The sequence below is a fragment of the Lampetra planeri genome, chromosome 6 (assembly GCF_965212315.1).
Source record: "Lampetra planeri chromosome 6, kcLamPlan1.2.h2, whole genome shotgun sequence".
Taxonomy (NCBI): Eukaryota; Metazoa; Chordata; class Hyperoartia; order Petromyzontiformes; family Petromyzontidae; genus Lampetra; species Lampetra planeri.
The window spans coordinates 16,742,162-16,762,655 of NC_136112.1; the positions used below are offsets into that span (position 1 = coordinate 16,742,162).

Genomic DNA, 20,494 nt, shown 5'->3' on the forward strand with positions numbered 1-20,494 from the left:
GCGATGCGTGCATTTATTATTTAAATTAATTATCATGAATTCATGAATGATTTCCAAGGTACCCTGAGCGACGTTAATCTGGCCCATTATGTCGTGGAGTTGGTGGGAGGAGACTGCGCATTCTTAAGGCGATGCAGACGAGTGGAGCAGCCTAGGACGGACATTCGCATACCTCGTTCCTGTCCTGCTAGAAGAGGCACATCTCAGTGAATGGTGTTGGCTCAAGGAGGTCGAGTGTGAGATCCACGGGGACCTTCGGAAAGCTCCGTTCGAGCCTGCAACGCAAACATCGGTGGTTCGTGCTCACTCAATGGAAATGTTGTGCCACCAAGTCGATACATCTTTTCTGTTCACGTTTACAGCAATTTCGAGCACTCTGCTTATTTTCTAATGCCAAGTGCTTGATTTTGTTGTGAACGAGTCAGACTCATCTACTCGTTGTTCTGAAGTCCATTGTAGCAGGCCGCAAACACAGCGTATTGATGAAGAAGCCTCAAGTTGTTGATTTGTTTTCAATTGCGCTTGTGCACCGCTGCCAAAGCAGCAGAAGCATTAGCACCCGAATGATTCGTTGCACTTTGAAAAGTGTAAAGCGATGCGTGCATTTATTATTTAAATTAATGATCATGAATTCGTGCATGATTTCGAAGGTACCCTGAGCGACGTTAATCCGGCCCATTATGTCGTGGAGTTGGTGGGAAGAGACTGCGCATTCTTAAGGCGATGCAGACGAGTGGAGCAGCCTAGGACGGACATTCGCATACCTCGTTCCTGTCCTGCTAGAAGAGGCACATCTCAGTGAATGGTGTTGGCTCAAGGAGGTCGAGTGTGAGATCCACGGGGACCTTCGGAAAGCTCCGTTCGAGCCTGCAACGCAAACATCGGTGGTTCGTGCTCACTCACTCAATGGAAATGTTGTGCCACCAAGTCGATAAATCTTTTCTGTTCACGTTTACAGCAATTTCGAGCACTCTGCTTATTTGCTAATGCCAAGTGCTTGATTTTGTTGTGAACGAGAGTCAGACTAATCTACTCGTTGTTCTGAAGTCCATTGTAGCAGGCCGCAAACACAGCGTATTGATGAAGAAGCCTCAAGTTGTTGAGTTGTTTTCAATTGCGCTTGTGCACCGCTGCCAAAGCAGCAGAAGCATTAGCACCCGAATGATTCGTTGCACTTTGAAAAGTGTAAAGCGATGCGTGCATTTATTATTTAAATTAATGATCATGAATTCATGAATGATTTCCAAGGTACCCTGAGCGACGTTAATCCGGCCCATTATGTCGTGGAGTTGGTGGGAGGAGACTGCGCATTCTTAAGGCGATGCAGACGAGTGGAGCAGCCTAGGACGGACATTCGCATACCTCGTTCCTGTCCTGCTAGAAGAGGCACATCTCAGTGAATGGTGTTGGCTCAAGGAGGTCGAGTGTGAGATCCACGGGGACCTTCAGAAAGCTCCGTTCGAGCCTGCAACGCAAACATCGGTGGTTCGTGCTCACTCACTCAATGGAAATGTTGTGCCACCAAGTCGATAAATCTTTTCTGTTCACGTTTACAGCAATTTCGAGCACTCTGCTTATTTGCTAATGCCAAGTGCTTGATTTTGTTGTGAACGAGAGTCAGACTAATCTACTCGTTGTTCTGAAGTCCATTGTAGCAGGCCGCAAACACAGCGTATTGATGAAGAAGCCTCAAGTTGTTGATTTGTTTTCAATTGCGCTTGTGCACCGCTGCCAAAGCAGCAGAAGAATTAGCACCCGAATGATTCGTTGAACTTTGAAAAGTGTAAAGCGATGCGTGCATTTATTATTTAAATAAATGATCATGAATTCATGAATGATTTCCAAGGTACCCTGAGCGACGTTAATCTGGCCCATTATGTCGTGGAGTTGGTGGGAGGAGACTGCGCATTCTTAAGGCGATGCAGACGAGTGGAGCAGCCTAGGACGGACATTCGCATACCTCGTTCCTGTCCTGCTAGAAGAGGCACATCTCAGTGAATGGTGTTGGCTCAAGGAGGTCGAGTGTGAGATCCACGGGGACCTTCGGAAAGCTCCGTTCGAGCCTGCAACGCAAACATCGGTGGATCGTGCTCACTCACTCAATGGAAATGTTGTGCCACCAAGTCGATAAATCTTTTCTGTTCACGTTTACAGCAATTTCGAGCACTCTGCTTATTTTCTAATGCCAAGTGCTTGATTTTGTTGTGAACGAGTCAGACTCATCTACTCGTTGTTCTGAAGTCCATTGTAGCAGGCCGCAAACACAGCGTATTGATGAAGAAGCCTCAAGTTGTTGATTTGTTTTCAATTGCGCTTGTGCACTGCTGCCAAAGCAGCAGAAGCATTAGCACCCGAATGATTCGTTTCACTTTGAAAAGTGTAAAGCGATGCGTGCATTTATTATTTAAATTAATGATCATGAATTCATGAATGATTTCCAAGGTACCCTGAGCGACGTTAATCCGGTCCATTATGTCGTGGAGTTGGTGGGAGGAGACTGCGCATTCTTAAGGCGATGCAGACGAGTGGAGCAGCCTAGGACGGACATTCGCATACCTCGTTCCTGTCCTGCTAGAAGAGGCACATCTCAGTGAATGGTGTTGGCTCAAGGAGGTCGAGTGTGAGATCCACGGGGATCTTCGGAAAGCTCCGTTCGAGTCTGCAACGCAGTATGGGAAGGCCGGATCTGACGATCCGGAAGGGTGGAGTCGGGGTCACGTGGGAGAGAGAATATAGAGGGGAGCCCAGAAGAGATCGGGGCCAGTTGATGGAGTGAATAAGCGGTACCACGTTGGGTGGCCGCCGCGCCATCAGCCACGTAGCTGATGGGGCTTCGGCACACCGTCGGCCAGTGGTGTGCGGAGCGGGGAGGAGCGGAGCAACTAACGGGAGAGCGCATGCGGGGCGCGCGCGAGAAGGAGCTGACGGAGGAGCGTGCGGGGCACGCGAGAGGAGCGTGCGCGGCCCGTGAGAGGAGATGCTGGTAGGAACGAAGTGGACCAGACCACCAATAGATTGATGTGTCCGTCTGTCCGACAAGATGGCCGCCCGCTCCCCCTGCGATCTGTGAACTAAACAAGATGGCCGTCGCTTCCGGCGCCTCACGGCGAAACTATTAACTTCTCTTCAAAATTGCTTTACTGAAACTCAGCACGTTTTTTTAAAAAATTACTTTACTGAAACGCAGCACATTTTTTTAACACAGAGACAAGAAACATTTATTAACACAGAGACGAGATACATTTAATCGCCTTATTTGTGCACGAAAAGCATGGCGCGAGGCCTAGTGCGGCAGGCTTCGCGAGGCCTAGTGCGGCAGGCTTATTAACACAGAGACGAGATACATTTAATCGCCTTATTTGTGAACGAAAAGCGCGGCTTCGCAAGGCCTAGTGCGGCAGCCTTCGCGAGGCCTACTGCAGAGAAGGCATCGCGAGGCCTGCTGCAGAGAAGGCTTCGCGAGGCCTACTTCAGGAGGCTTCGCGAGGCCTAGTGCAGGAGGCTTCGCGAGGCCTACTGCGACAGGCTTCGCGAGGCCGTCCGTCTGTCCGACAAGATGGCCGCCCGCTCCCCCTGCGATCCGTGAACTAAATGAACTAAACAAGATGGCCGTCGCATCCGGCGCAGCCAATGACATCGCCTGTTGCAATCCTTGCTCTGTGGGCGCGCGAGTCAGTGGGGAGGGGGGTGTGGACGTCATCGCTCACCCCCCATGCACAAATCATTTTCTTTTTAACTCCTCTATACCCGGTCGATATCCCTGCACCGGTATTAGTATTATTCCTACCAGCCCACCCCCCAGGAGCTGAGGAGGAAGCGCGTGCGGGGGCGCGCGCGAGACGACGCTGGTCCGCGGAGGAGACCAGCGGGGTGCGGAGGAAGAGCTTGAATAAAAGACAAGCGGAGACCAGCAGTGCCTGACGGAGTCTTTTATTACAGATATATCACTGAAGGATTTGCCTAAGTCTGAGCATGAATGTTTACAAGTACGTTTTAGTCAGTCCCTCCAGAAAAACGCGGAGTTTTTTGGTGATTGTTGCGGGAAAAAATCGTTGATTATGCGGCACGTTTTCTTAAAAAATGCGATGGAATATGCGGGATATTGATGCAATTTTATGCGATTAAATTGCGGGAACTTGCAAAAATTGCGGGAACTTGCAAAAATTGCGGGAACTTGCAAAAATGCGGTTTGATGAAAAAGAGAAAAAAAAGTGATTCCCCCAACACCCTATTCACTAGGCTACTACTTTAATGTAAAGAGTCATTTCTTATTACTTCCTATGATAAGCAAGCATACTACATCACAGAAAGTGCTGGGAATATTTAAGTTCTCATCTTGTTTTATTTCAGACCTTAACAAACAGATGGCTCAAACTTACAAAACATTGAGTCGAACAAGTTCTGTAGCTTTACAAAATGAATATGCTACAACTTCTGTAAAAATGAATAAATAAAATATTAAAAAATAAAATGTGTGCTTCCTGTTTTACAGAGGTAGCTATACAAAACAGACATCTTCTGTTAAAATAAGTGTTTTCAGTGCACAGTAACGTAAGCAATACAGTAACAGTACAGTCTTACAGTAATGTAAATTTACATACTACTAACAAAAAAGTGCAATCTTACAACTGTAAAGTTGCATAAACTCTTCATCATGGTTTCATTGGCATCGCGGTGTTTGCAGCTTTTCAATGATGTCGCGTAATGAGTGACGTCACTTCATAACGTTCCCATGGCAACAGGGGAAATGGCTGCGCTTGTGTGAAGTAAACGCAACATTTTTCAACTTTCTGCTAAGATATATGTGACTTTTTGCAACGAAAATGCGGGGATTATGAAATCATGCATATTTTGCGCGCAGAAATCTGCAATTTATGCGGCGAATTTGAAAAAACGCGCCCCCCGCATAAATATGCGGACTTTGGCTGATTTTGCGTGGAATCTTGCGATCGCATAATCGCGTTTTTCTGGAGGGACTGTTTAGTCTCAATTGGAAGTCCAGCATTACAATTTGGTTGCCATTACATACATATTTGACATCACAATTAAGGAGCGCTCATGTTTGACGAAACATTTGTATAAATGCATGTTTTCTCATGCTGACAATGTCAACTTTTAAGAAAAATATATAATGGGTTTGTGATATTAGGCGGATGTGAATATTTCGAGAATTGCAATGTTTGATTTAAGTTGGCAATAAAAAAATGTTTTGAGCAATCAGTCCCTTTCTTTTCTCTTTATACGTCTTAAAAGCTGATGCAGAACCTTATGTTTCATTCTAAAGATATAAATTAATTATCAATTGACTTGTTCGGCCAGGTGATAGTAGTGCATCAATGTACCCAACTTTGAGTGTTACCGCCTTGTATACACGTGTATACGTTGCTTCCCTTTTTTGTTGAACCGTAATGCATTTTATAGCGCTGATCATATGAACTATACAATCAACTATTGAGTTCTGAGATACGAACAAATCAACTTACGACTGGCCTAGGAACGTAACCCATCTTATGTCGAGGACTGCCGGTATTATAACTGGACATATTTTATACCTCTTGATTGTCCTCAATATTCAAACATAAATTACCAGATTGCCAACAATCAAAAATTAATTTGATATCGTCAAGTGAAACATATACATTACTTTAAACTGGCATTGGTTAAACATTATTTTAATGTTTACCAAATGTTAAAAAAAAATCTAGAATTTTTATTTAACATGCAATACTTGATGATATATTTAAACAGTTAAGTAACGTTGATAATTGAGGAATCAATAAGTGATTTAACATATTAAAAAGGTTGATGTATGTTCAAAATAAAACATGTAAAGAATCGAACAGAGAAACAAATCCTGCCATAGTGAATGTGCGTATGTTCAACATTGGCATGTTGCTTTTCACTATGAACTTTAGCGTTCATCATTGATATGTTGGACACTATTCATGTATGTTAAATATATTTAAAAGAATTAAAAGCGCATTTCATCTACTTCGTAAATATAAAAAGCCAGACCACGTGGGAGAGAACCCATCCCCTTCGACGCTTCAGTTACCCCAAGGGCACTGCTAGTAATACACTCATGTTTTTATACATTCATTTTATAAATCAACTTTTTTCAAGCCCCTCAATCTCTTCAGCCATCCAATTATGATTTATAGTGATGGTAATTCGGATTACATCGTACTGTAGTGTTCTTTAAACATTTTATTTTCTAAAAATATTTTATTCTAATTTCGTTATTCAGTTACTGAGTGTGTTAATTACGTGTAAATGCAAATTAAACGTAATTTTACTGGATGTTTTTAATTGCTTGCAGTTATGCTAGATGTCCCCCATCACCATTCAGGTTCTGCAATTGTTTTGGTAGCACTTCGTATATATTCATGCCTCTGACAGAAACACATTGACCAGTTGTGTCGAAATTTTCACTTTATTGAGAAAGTCACAACATGTCATTTATACATTCATTCGAGTTTTTATATTGGTTAATGATTTCACATGGTCAAATGTTTCCCAGAACGTTGGTTATGTTGCATTTTTGTCCTCAAGATTTATCAATGATGGAAGATGTTTGAACACCATTGTCAATGTAGTGGATATATATAATCCAAAGAAATAAATCCTGCCAGCTAAGGGTAAAAGTTTTGGGATAATTAATTACTGTTGGTGAAAATTAACCGTTGTGGTTTAAAATTAAAATTTTTACAAGGTGTCACTGGTCAGAAGTCTGGGTGATTGTTACATGCTGAAAATGAAAGAATCGTTTTAAGTTAAATGTAACTGTAAATATCATAAATGATATGCCGATAGCAAGCAAAATAGCATTAGTTCCAGTGACAACTCTCCTATAGTATCTATTACATTTGTATATATTCAGTGAATATCGTGCTTCAGGTAAAACATAATTATACAGTGAAGAAAATCAAAGATTCCTTTCTATGCATTAAAACAATAGAAACCATTTACATCTCCAGTTACACAGTCAAGCAAAGCAGGGGTGACTGCAAAGGCACAAGTGTAGTGTTGAATGCAGCAATCATAATTCAACCTCTGACAAATGTGGTTAATCAAATATAGATCAGATAGAAATAAACACATTAATTTGTGTTTGGTATGTAATTACAATTACGTAGGATTTCAGGGGCAATAGAACGCACAGAGCGCAGACATTGTCTTAGTAATCTTTACCAATCCTTCACCAATGCCAGTGGAGTTTTAAATGATTGGGTAGATACCGACAGAAGCGATTCCACACTGGTTATCCTTGTTTCTAATCATGTATATGTAGCCTTTCTCTCCCCAGTCTTCCCCCCAGCTGTTAAAAGAAAAAGACATGCACACATGTGCATACAGATGTTAAAAAATACACCAACCCACATGGTCACACACAACTGCCATTCGCCACGAAGTGGTAGTGATGTTACTACAGCGCTTGCGCCTTTCCAGGTGTATTTTTCCGCCATGTGAAGTGTCGAAGGACCACTGGCAGGACACGAAACAGACCCAGATTCCATGGGTTGACTGACTGAGATGGCTGGCAGATGCACAATTTGTGCTCCCTACTCTGCCAACTTTTAGCATTTTAGCCACACGTTGCTTTGCTTATTGTCGTGAGCGTCACTCATCTGCCCTCGATTGTTGCTGGAGGGTGACTGCCTCCAATTCCCCAGTAGCACCCTTCACGAACCGCCAGTGGCCGACCTTGATACTGTTGGTACTAGTCATTGGCGAGTCCAATGAGCTCCACATCCTTCTATATGACATAAGTCCATCTCTTCTCTAGCCCATGCAGCGCCCATTTAGTCTCATATATCCGGCCAAACAGAATCTACTTGGACATGTGGTGGCTTGACACGTGGGCTACATGACCCAGCCAACGCAGCCTGGCTTGCCAGAGGAAGTCACTGATGGCACTGTATCCAGATCTTTCAAGGATCTGTGAGCTTACACAATCCAGTCTGGTTAAACCTAGGATGGATCGTAGACATACTAGCCTAAATCTTTGAAACTGGTGCATATAATCCTTTCGAGGGATCCACATTCCACAAGCAACGGGAAGCAAGTGCATAACTAGGGCCTAGAAGACCCACTGGTTCATATTGAGTGATCGAGCAGGTAGCTTCCACACAGCATTATGCGGCTGTTGAAAATATACTACTTGACTGATTTCGAGCGAGATCTCAGCTGTCAAACGTCACACACATATGCAGGGAAATAACAAAACGCATGCAGTGCATTCTCATTAGGTTCTATGTTTCATGAGGCTCAATCAAGTTAACAGTAATTGAAATGCACAATAGATGAAATTACTTGGACGACTGACTACTAGGAGCCTCTTTTCTTAAGATACAATAAAACACCAGGTCCGGGCATCGTGATCAGTCTTGAAGCTCGTCCCTTCCCTCGAACGTCCCCTCCCCTCGTGCTCTCTCCTTTTATCCTTCTCGTGCCCCCTTTCTTCAACTCAGCCAATCCCTGCCCTTCTCCTCTAACGGTTCCCAACCATTGCCTCTGGGTCCCACCCTGTTTCCCGCCTTTTCCCGTTAAAACATTTTCCTCCAATCACTTAAAAACCCTGCCTCCCAATCGATCACTGTGGAGGGCTCTTTCCACCAACAGGAGACCTTGGCCTACTTTTAAATCACCATTTGTCTGCACATTGGCATGAAGTGAATGCTTGTTAATTTCAGTCATTACAAACACATTAGGATGTGGTCCCTGTTTTGACAAAATAAAGATTGAATGGCTTGTAATTGGAGGTTGTATTTTACACCTGTGGTGTTCCTAAAACACAATTTTAAAAACTTAACAAAAAGTTGACATGAACTATATATGCCCCATTCGATATAAACATACATGCAAATGTTTATGGGACCTCCTTTGCCAGTACCAACATATGAGAATAGGTGTTTCCCCTTTTTATCTGCCAACAAAAAAACACCTTTTATAAGGAATCATGTCTGCATTAACCACAATATATGTGGTCAGAATGCAAACAAAAACATACTCTGATAATATCTGGTCTAACACCGTTTGAGACGAGGTTCAAAGGAAAGCTGTCTCTGGTGTGGACCAATCAGTTTAAAAGGCAATGCATATATTCTCATAGAATGTTTTGTTTGCATTCTGACCACAAGTATTGTGGTAAATGCAGACATGATTCCTTGTAAAAGGTGTTTTTTTGTTGCTAGATAAAAGGGGAAAAACCTATTCTCATGCAAATATTTGTTTTACTTCTAACAAATATATTTTTGGTTACAGAATTCTACTAAAGATATGATAAATGGGAAATGTTGATCAATGTAAAGTTTAGTATTATAAAATAATGTTAAAATATAACTTCCATGGGAAGATAACTTTTACAACCTGTTCTTGACGATCCAGAAGTCATTGCCACTCAGGGTGCCGTATCCAACCACCAACATGGCGTGGTTTGGGGTCTTGTCGCAGGATGGTTCGTTAAATAGCCCTACACAGGACAGATTCAGTGGTGGCAGATTGGTGCAAAAATATCATAAACATGTGAAAAGCGGCAAATAGGTCTGTAATTGTTCAACTCAATTTTATCACCATTGTGAATACACGAATGATTGAAGCGTAATTTAATCACTCAAATAATTAATTTCCTGTAAACATTTCGTAAATAGGTCTGCTAATTTTGTTCCAAAAATTGGTCCCGCTTCTCTGAAAGTGTCCAGAGTTTTGCTTTAAATCACAAGTGTTCAGTCTCATTAAAACAACTGTTAGGATGGGCCCTGTATATTTCGCTATTGTTCAAAATAACATCTAAAATTAACATGGCAGGGTCAGGCACGAAAATGTCCGTGGAGAAGCTTCGCAAAATTATAGTAATCACAGTGCGTGCCGTTTGCTTCGCAGTAGATGTTAAAGCTCGCGTGACGTAATTGGCAAGAGTAGGCCATTGTGTGCAGAAGCATCATGGTCCAAATTTGAAAATTACATGGCAATGACTTATTTAGGATTACACATAGGCAGATGGCCCTCTACTGTAAAAATACTGCACTGTCTGTGAAACATGGTGCCTTCCTTCATGAAAGCCTTGTGCTATCGGAATGGTGCAAATAACCAAATTCACTAATATATTGGAATTATCATTACAATGATTGCAAACCTGATTTGTAGTGCTTAAAGGTGTCCAGGTCAGCATTCATTGCGATTGCAATTGGTCCCACAGATGCCACGGCTTGGCGCAAGACCTCTTCGTTACTGGACGGCTCCACAAATTGGTAGCTACTGCACTTGGTGGCGACATTCGCAGGCTTGAATCGACACTTTCCATCCTGGAGGAGAATAAAGAGTGGTTTCTTGTTACAGCAGTCCATCTGTAGATTTTCCTACCCCTTCATATTCAAAATGCCCACTCTTCAAATGTTTCACATCTCAGCTTGAGGCGTAATTAATCAAAGCCTAGTTAATTTATCCTCGTGAGGATATATAGCAGACTATATTTCTGGTGTCGTTGTGACTTAACCAGGTTGTGTCAGTCTTTTGTTGATCTACACCAGTTTTGAAACAAAAAAATTTAATTGACACGTAGGTTTTCGCAGGAAATAGACATCTCTCTGATCGCCGATGTCATCAAGTTCCATCAAATGATACAAAATTGTACACTGCAGTGAAGTTAAAGTTAGATACGGAGAGCTTCTGGAACCTCGAAGATAGCACGCAAGTGGTGCACCTGTGGTTTGCACGAAACAAGATGTCGCTTAATCTAGGAAATTTGGAGGTTCTGCTGGTTGGCACTCGCGCTCAGGTGAAAACATTTATGGGAGGATCAGGTGTGGTGGTCGCAGACTTCAGGATACAGTTTTCCATTCATCCAAAGAGCCTCGGTGTCATGCTTGACCAGAATATGTTATACTCTTAGGTTTTTTCGGTAAAGTCACGTAGGTAAAAAAATAAAATTAATAAAAGTAAAATAAAAAATCACGACGTTTCGGAGGCAACACAAGCTTCTGTCTTCAGGTGGAACCGTCACAGCATGATTGCTGTATCAAGTAAAGAGAAATTCCAAGAGACCCGACCTTGTATATATATACTTTACCGAAAAAAAAACTTAAGAGTATGAATCCTTGCAGTCACGAAAGCTTCAAATCTATAACCAGAATGTTGTTTGATCACCACGTGCAAAATATTGTCAGGTCCTGCAATTTTCATATCAGAGCTCTACGACACATTCAACCAGTATTTAGTCGTGACATAGCCAACACGGTGGGGTGTAGTGTAGTATCGATAAGGCTCAATTATTGCAACTCGCTACTCTACAGACGGGACGTAACATTACTAAGCTGCAGCAAGTACAACATTCTTTGGCACGTCTTGTGATGGGTACTGCTAAACCAATCAACAAAGATTGTCACTGCATCGCACGTTTTCAGATGCGCTTCTGGGGCTGTCTGGAATGCTCTTCCTGACGATATTAGGAAGCCACTGGAGTTATGCACTTTCAAATCTTGATTGAAAACTCATTTCTTTAGAACTGCTTTGTGTGGTTAGATTTTTGTCCTTCCCCTGCACCTTCAATTAGCAGTTTGCTATGTGCGGCACAAAATAAGTTCAACATACATAATATTACGATTCAATACTAAATATTGGGTAATAACAGGTGCTTCATTTGATTAAGATCCTCCACCACCCAACAGCCACATTAATTCAATTGTCACGAATAAGCATTTAACACACCAATTGTGATTGTTTCAGCTGACCGGTAACTTCCCTGGATTGTTACTCTACCTTCCTCGATAATGTCCTGATAATGATCGATGAAATTTCACACAAAGCATCATATCTAATTACTAAATTCGGCTGTGAGAGTTGTTCTTCAACTTGACGTGGAGCTTACACGTAGGAAAATCATTCCCTACAGCATAACATCTGGTAGGACTCTCCTGAAAAAAATTAGTGAGGCTTTCCTGGGTAAAATAGCAAATATAAAAAAATAAAAACACCCACAGTTGACTGGTGGATTGACAAGTAAAGCTTACCGCGTGCTCATATGGATACGACAACTCTGAGTCAATGCCATTATTGTCAATTATGTACTGGAGGGCACGTTCTGATCGTCCACCATTGCAACCGTTGTTGTAGTAGCTCTTGGTGCAGTCCACCAGTTGTTGCTCGCTTAACGATGTAAGATTCCCCGTTGCGGCAAAGTGTTGTCCTTCCAGAGAGCCTGTCTGCAGAGGTCCAAGGGTGGAAGAGGTGAGGAGAGTGACGCACAAAGACACGCACATTATAGGTTCCCAATTGTGCATTACAGAGCTCAAGATTTCGGTGGAATAAAACATTCCACAATCGATGAATCGAAGGTGCACAATATGAGGCAATACGCCTCATTCACATTGGTGTCCCTCATTGTAAGTGCGAGGGAAGAAGCTGCAAGAGAAGTGTTGTGACCTGCAGTGTGGTGGTTGACAACAGTGTGAATAAGGTGAAACAGTCAGTCTGTTTGACTGGGTCCTCAACATTAGGGGAGGAATAAATGAGTGAAGTTGACTAGAACAGTAGTAACCATGGTATAGTATCGATAAGACTCGATTATTGCAACTCACTACTCTATGGGACGTCTGGCATTACTAAGTTGCAGCGTGTACAAAATTCTCTGGCACGTGTCTTGATGGGTACTGCAAGATCCGACCATGTCCGCCGCAACGGATTTAAGGTGGCCATCGAACAAAGACGGTCACGGCATCGCATGCTTTCAGATGCGCTTCCTGGGCTGTCTAGAATGCTCTTCCTTCCGATATTAGGAAGCCAACGGAGCTATGCACTTTGCAATGGAGATTGAAAACTAATTTCTTTGGAATTGCATTTTGTGTTTAGTTTGTTGTCCTTCCCCCGCACCTACGATTAGCATGGTTGGCTACGTATGGTGCAAAAGAAGTTCAACATAAATACATGGCAGTAGCGATAAAAGAGTGATTAGGATACGACCGACCACTGATGAGCAATGAGCAAGTGACTGAAGGGATTCAGTGAGTGCTGGGTCATCAATTAACAGTGAACTGCTAGAGGAGAGAATCGTATATAAACGTACCGCACTAAAGGCCCAACTGGAGCCACAAAGCCCTTGTTCTTTAACGGGCGTCACGTAGCCCTTGAGTCTCCAGTCCACCTGCTCGGGGAGATTGTCCATGCTCCGGAGTGGGAATGGGGCCCCTCTCCTGCGAGTCTCATTTCTCAGATTCCAGAAACGGCCGACAACTTTCTCATGGTATTCATGCAGTTCCTGTACAAAAGACACAATGTAAAACTTACTTGCAATGTATTTATTTATAAGTCAACAGTCAAAGCGATTTCCTGCTCAAATGAGCAATGAGACAGTACTCTTCTCATGTTCACAGTCCTGAGCCAGTGGTGGAAATTACACATTCCCATGGCAGGGGCAAATCTAGCCATATAACAGCGACTGGTGGCTTTCCCACAAGTAATTTAACCTGCGTGATTACATTATATAATATTTAATTATTTGAATACCGGACAATTCCAAAACTGGACTCTCCCCACATTCATTCGGTCTCCATGAAGTATTACTGTAGCTGGGGAACTCATTCATCTCTATCTGTTGAGGTATGGGTCACAAAAACCTGCGGCTCTGCCGCACCAGAACAGCTCGTCTCCCCTAGTTACAGATATTTATGTATACTGTCTGCCACGACTATTTTAAGGCCCTGACAGAACAAGGCAATGTCTCACGGCCAGCTCCCTCCACGCCTCCCATCCTCACATCCCTTAAACTCCACCACACGCGGGGCGTACACCTACTTGCCCAATCAGAAAACACCTAGTCTGATTTGCTGTTCTCCACTGCTTTACTGGTTACATAACATTCACTTTAAGGACGTCATTACCATCTACTGGGCCGTGTGGCCAGATTCTGCATGCTTAATGCAAAGGTACAGTCAGTAACACACGTGCCAAAAAGAGGACATCACCATTTCCTCATATGAAGGGAACTAACACTTCCTGCACATGGTTTTCAATTGACTGAAAATAGATTAAACATGTTTTAGTTTTAAATCATATGAGACGCGAATATTTGTAAAATATGAGACTCCAGATGGCCAATGTGTATGTCATCATTTCTCTCGTCCAATGTTTGCATATATATTCTAATATTGCTGGGAATAGACTTGGTAAGGGTATATCGCCTTGCCAGACCAAATTATGATTTGTATTTTTCTGCTCTAATTATGTAGTCTCAAACATGATAATTATACGAACATTATTATTTGCAATCAATATGGTCAAAGTCAACAGTTCTGAAGAAGTACTTTCCTCTAAACTGTATTTATACTAAGTGCAACAAAAGTGTCCAGCGGCTGTTTCAGACCAAGCATGTATATTTCGTATCTGAAAGAAGTGGCACATGGTAAAGAAAAAAACTGCAATGCAGATGGATTAAAGTGACATGTTTAACGTGGATAAAAAATAATGGCTTAAACTCTTCGAATTCAGTTTAAACCATCTGTAGGAAATGGCACTGCCCCCTTCCCATTACGGAGAATCTTTAATTGTGGCTTTTAGGCAGCAGCTGTACCATCGACATTTTCGCTGTTTTCTTCTTCAGTTAACTAGGAGAGGAAATGAACCCAATGTGGCGCATGAAACGGCATCGCCGCTTTTGCAACTTTGACCTGGGTTACATCAAGAACATCATATTGGGTTTTTTACATTTTTATTCAACAAATGTAGACTTTATTTTACTATTCAATACTACAGTACAATGTGAATAAGGTTAAGTGAAAAGTTAAATTGCAATAAAAATGCTTAATATGTAAAGGATACAATGTAACTTTCGGAAAGGAATGTGACTAGATTAGGCAAGTATAGGCAACGTTTATACCAGACATTATCTGTACAATCTATTCTATTTAATTTATTTGCACTTCTTTGCACAGGGAAGCCACACTGGTCCTTTTGAGTTTTTAGCAGCAGAAGGTAATGTTAGTGCTGTGTGCAGATAATCTATCAGCATTGGGATGTTTGGCCAATACCTTCAACAGTTGATGTTGTTTTAGCTGTGGGAGGAGGAGGAAACTGGAGAACCCAGAGAAAACCCACGCGAACAGGGGGAGAACGTAAAAACTTCCCCACAGAGAGGCACCCGAGTTGGGAATTGAACCCAGGCCTTTCTTGCTATGAGGTTCGAGCGTTTCCACTGTTCCACCGTCCGTGCAGTTATGCATTTTGTTCGCTCATACCTTTACAGATTAACAAAAAAACTCACATTCGTCAAAACCACTGTGGATGTAAAGTCGAAAAAAATACACGACGTTTCGTCCTTCTTTTAGAGCACCTAAATAGAGAACCAGAGAGATAGAGGGGATACTAAGAGTGAGGATTGACAGGTTTCCAGTTTTCAATACTGGACTCCAGAGACTGGAGGCAGAGCTGAGATTACAGGCCCACATACTTCCAACCTCCACTTTTATATATACAATAGAACCTCGGAGATCGAACGCACCAGAACTCGAACAAATCGGTGTTCGAACGATATTTCCGGAAAAAATATTGCCCCGGAAACCGAACGAAATTCGGAGGTCGAACGGGCAATCGCGACTTGAAAGAACCTGAACGGCTGAGACGCGCATGGCCAGCGTGCATGACACTTGCCCAGACAAAGGGGACTCCCCTTCCAAACAATAACACCACCACCTCCTCCTCCTCACCACTTTCCACTCAAGCCATCAACTCTCCTTACTACAGGTAAAGTAAAGTTCAATGTTCATTTATTCCATGTATTTATTCATTTATTCCATTTATTTATTGCGTTTCTTGTTTTTTTAAATGATTTTCTGAATGTAATTACTGTAAACTTCGTGTAAAAATGGTTTATAATGAGATATTTCTTGTGTCTGGAACCAATTCATGTAATTTACATTAATTCTTATGGGGAAAATTAATTCGGTATTCGAATGGCCTTCTGGAACTAATTAAGTTCGATTCTCCGGAGTACCACTGTACAGTGGTCCTTTGGACTACGATGCCATCGATTAACGAGATTTCGATTAATGATCCACCTCCCATGAGGTCCCATTGTTTCTATTAACGATACATTTTCGATTAACGATACATTTATGCTATGTATGTACCAGGTCGGAATACTTGTTGATGCCAAGACGGAATGAGACGTTGCCCTCGTCGGCCAGTAGGTTGTGTTGCAGTACGCGCTTCAGGTTGTGCTCAAACACGTCGCGGCGGTGGGCATCCTCCTGCTCACTCCCGTAGTGCTTGCCTAGCAACATAACAATCATAATAATAGCGAAAGCGATTTGTTATTGAAACTATGCCCTCCTATACACATTGGCAGCTGGTGCTTGTTGTGGCACAAGCTAACTCGGTACCTGGCCCGCAAGCGGGTATTAGCCCACTGCCAGTAGGGGGCGATGATTGCTGCTGCTGCTGCGTGTGTAATCCAAATGAAGTAATTTGCAAAAATAAAGCTTTGTAATTGTAACATCCGGAGTTGCTGAATGCTGAAAAGAGGAATATTGGAGAAGGCCAAGACTACTATCCCCACAGATATGGGCCAAAACTTAAGATCTATTTGTGTTCACATGCAAATACCTATGAGTGTTTCCTGTGAAGCATTTGGAGTTTCTGTTGCTTACAGATGTTGCTATATAAATATAAATTGTATTCTGTATGATTGCCCCCCAACTTAAAGCTAATCCCAACCCTAAATCATAACCCTTCAAGCGATGGCCCCTCACCAAAAATTCCAACATATAACCCTGAACCATAATCTCTCTACCCTAAACCTAACCCCTTCCACAAACCATAACTAATAATATTTTCATTTTATAAAGCATCGTTCATGTAAATAGCATCCCACAACGCTGTACATGAGGACCAAATCCCACACACAGCCACTACTCGGTTAATGAAAACCCCACGACCTACCAAAATCCAAAATTTATGAATACATAAATGTCACCAAAACAAAAGGCACAAACAACAAGAGTTATTACAAGTGAAAAATAAACCCTAACTTATACAACCCCCATGATTGACAAGGGGTGAGGCCTACATCCAGCAGCGGATTGACAATGGGCTGTACATTATTCTTCATAAATTTACGTGCAAAGCACCACAATAGTAAGAGCGTCAATTTATTTAGACATGTCCCGTGGTGACGATGTGTTATGAACGTTCGTACCGTACGTGCTCTTCCAGGTGTCCCACTGGAGCTGCTGTACGCTCAGGGCCTGCGTCAGGGTGAGCAGCGTGGCGAACAGCAGCAGTTGCATCGTGGCAGGCTTCACCTTGACAACTTCCAGAAGTCAAGATAAACTCGTCACACTGAAATCACAAGCAACACACAGTACCTCGCATTGAGCGTTTGCCCCACTGCAATTTTCCAAGTTATGCTGGCGAGGCCCAGGAACGCTCTAGCCTGTTTCCCCAGAACTGATATTGACTGATTGTATCCTATGCAGTCGGACTGGAATTGTAGCTGTTATGGATTTACTCTACAACACACTGCTGTGCTGAACTATTAACTATTTGGCATGCTTTGTTTATGTGACAAACCTTATTAATCGGCTGTGTCGGGTGGTGGCGGGTTTAACAACACATTTATATTCACGAGATCTAATCCAAAAACCTCGATTATGAATTATTGTAGCCGACAGGCCCACACGAGACAATCAACCCAGTGACAACAATTGGCGGCGTGGGGTGGCATGGTGGTAACACTCACTGTGCCTTACAGCAAGGGAGCCCTGGGTTTGATTCTTGATCAGGGTGCCTTTCAGAATATGTTCTCTCCTTGTTCTGTATGGGTTTCCTCTGGGTTCTCCGGTTTGCTCAAATATAAAAAAACATCATTCAACGTAATTTCCATTGGCCAAGACTTCCCAATGCTTACAAATGATCTGAAAATCACTGAATTTGGGATTACACACAGAAACATCACCCTATACTGTATTAAATAATAAGAGTTTTATTGGAAAAAAACAAACGTGAGTTTGAAGGCACATGCCAGGACTGGTGGAGGTAAGGGTTTGTGGATGTCAATTTTCTTGCCAAACTCCCTTTCCAAGGGCATCGAGGTGCCATACCCTCTGGCTTAGGACGCCATTGTTGGCGATATGTTAACTACCTCGCATGGTATACAGGAGGTAATGGGTTCAATCCAGACACTGACGCTTGTATATTTGGAGTTTGCGTGTTCTCCCTATGGTTGCATGGAATTTTTTTCTGGGTCTTACGGCTTTTCCGTCCACATTTAGAAACACGTGTTTAGAGCATTTGGCTGCCGTAAATTTGCACGTGATAAGCCACTTCGTTGAGCTATTATTTGTGGCCAAGTCGCTTCTGAAAAAGAGCTACATAGCTCTGTGGGCCTTACCTGGTAAAATAAAAAATATATAATTGTCATGAAAAGGCAGTACGACAAATGTAGGCCAATATCCTGTCCTATCTGTACGAGAGAGCGTTATCCCCTCACAGTACCTGTAGTCCCTGGGCTACAGGTACTGTGAGGCCCCCAGTAAAATTTTCTAAAGGAAACCCAAGTTAAAGAAAATATAAATTATTTTTACAAGGCTAACAACAAAGAAACTTCAGCATTCACAAGTGAAATAACTTTTCACTTAATCTCTGGTTAGCCAAAAGCCGCTGCGAGGATGACCAGAGATTGCGTGATGATTTATGCTCCCTGACGAGATCATCATTTGTGGCAAGCACTTTGTGTGTCATGAGTGAGACCGTATAATGTATTCGTTCGGCAACCAGAAGCCATGACGACTCAGCGAGCACTGGGTGGACACGGTGGGATCTTGCAGTAACAAGAATGGACAGATGGGGTTGAGGCGACGCACGTCAGGTGGCGGAAAATAATAAGGTGACGACGTATTTGCGAAACGACGTAAAAGGGGGAGACGTAAACCGGGACATGACCGCACAACTGTGTGGGAAAGTCAACCGTGGTTGTCCTTTTGACTTAAAACTTCCGTGACTGCAGGAATTCATATTATTTGGTTCTTTCGTTAAAGTCACGTAGATAGAAAATAAAAATGTTTATAACTTTTTTATTTTAATTTGATTATTTTCTATCTACGTGACTTTACCGAAAGAACCAAAGAGTGATAAATGCGTGGTTGTCCTACGGAGAGACTGTCCCCTGCCCTTAACAGCGTGCAACTTCCACCGCTCGGAGTTCTAAACACTCGTGTGGCTCTTGCAACTTGGTTTGCGAAGTGAAACTTCACTTAAGACATTTGTTTTTGTGTGCGAGGCTGCGATCCCCCGTCGCGAGTGAACACGGAATATTCATCAGCGTATTTGTGGATACCACGGGTAAACCGACGACATGACGCACACTACTCGCCTCCTTCCCATATCTGTTCCTCCACATAAAATATTGTTTTTACACATCCCATCAGCCACACGGCCTCCTCGGAGAGTGAATACTTTAAACTGCATTTGTCTAACACAGGGGGTCGGCAACCCTTAAGGACTGCTTAGTGACGTTAATCATTAATGGGCCGTCTCATATTCACCACGGTGCATTGCGGCTCTTAAAAAACTTTTTTTTTACACCGAATTAAAAAAAACATGCCTCGTTATTTTACTTGCCGACGCCCTTGGCCCTAACACAAGCCCCACACTCTGGACCGCTTTCGACACTCACCCAGCCTCAGGCGCAAATGCCAGACGGTACGAGACCGGCGTCTTCAAGTTGCACACAAAACGACACTTTGATGGAAAAATGACCGCTTTAGTGGCCAGCAAAAACCTGGACCGCTTGACTTCAACAGAACTCGGCAGAACTCACCTGGGGAAGACGGGGGGGGGGATGTCTCAGAAGACGCTCGCTCGTGCTGCGACGGACCGAGTTACCGAGTGGACGAGGGAGCGGCCGGAGGAGGAAACTTGGAAATCCCCGCGCGGCGGGCCACGTGGGGCGGGCCACGTGGCGGCGACGACCCCCCGGCGCGAAGTGCGGCAACGATCTCCGCTCGCCCCCCTAAGTCGTCGCAGCCGTTCAATTCAAATGGAATAAACAACACCCCCCCCCCCACACACAGGTGCTGAGCACAGGTACAAAACGTGAAGCGGCCAGCAACAGACAGCACTGCCATGGTTGTCACAGTCGAGAGTGTAACGCTGATGTTTGATTAGGAAAGGTTGTTTTTGTTGTTGTTGCTAGGAAAAAGAGACGGAAGAGAGGTGAGTGAGGGGTGAGTGTTGCCACCTGCAGTGTGGTGAGTTAGGGGGTGAGTGTTGCCACATGCAGTGTGGTGAGTGAGGGGGTGCGTGTTGCCACCTACAGTGTGGTGAGTGTTGCCATCTGCAGTGTGGTGAGTGAGGGGGTGAGTGTTGCCACCTGCAGTGTGGTGAGTGAGGGGGTGAGTGTTGAGTCCTGCAGTGTGGTGAGTGAGGGGGTGAGTGTTGCCATCTGCAGTGTGGTGAGTGAGGGGTGAGTGTTTCCACCTGCAGTGTGGTGAGTGAGGGGGTGAGT

General features: G+C 43.3%; 1 protein-coding gene across 5 annotated transcripts; it reads right to left on the reverse strand.

The window, feature by feature from the left end:
* Positions 1–6,414: 6,414 nt before the first annotated feature.
* On the reverse strand, positions 6,415–19,918 carry LOC144719621 (cathepsin L-like). 5 transcript variants are annotated; one of them, XM_078595715.1, is made up of 9 exons: positions 19,808–19,918; positions 17,739–17,834; positions 17,186–17,328; positions 16,119–16,261; positions 13,061–13,252; positions 12,009–12,200; positions 10,136–10,304; positions 9,370–9,472; positions 6,415–7,318 (listed from the first exon to the last, which is right to left on the reverse strand). In XM_078595715.1, exons 3-9 carry the CDS (start codon positions 17,274–17,276, stop codon positions 7,219–7,221), a joined length of 990 nt encoding a protein of 329 aa, XP_078451841.1. In that variant the 5' UTR covers positions 17,277–17,328; positions 17,739–17,834; positions 19,808–19,918; the 3' UTR covers positions 6,415–7,218. The 5 variants fall into 5 exon arrangements, with proteins under 5 accessions (XP_078451841.1, XP_078451838.1, XP_078451840.1 ...); XM_078595712.1 differs by having other exon boundaries at positions 17,729–17,834; XM_078595714.1 differs by lacking the exon at positions 19,808–19,918 and adding an exon at positions 19,664–19,799 and having other exon boundaries at positions 17,729–17,834.
* Positions 19,919–20,494: the final 576 nt, after the last annotated feature.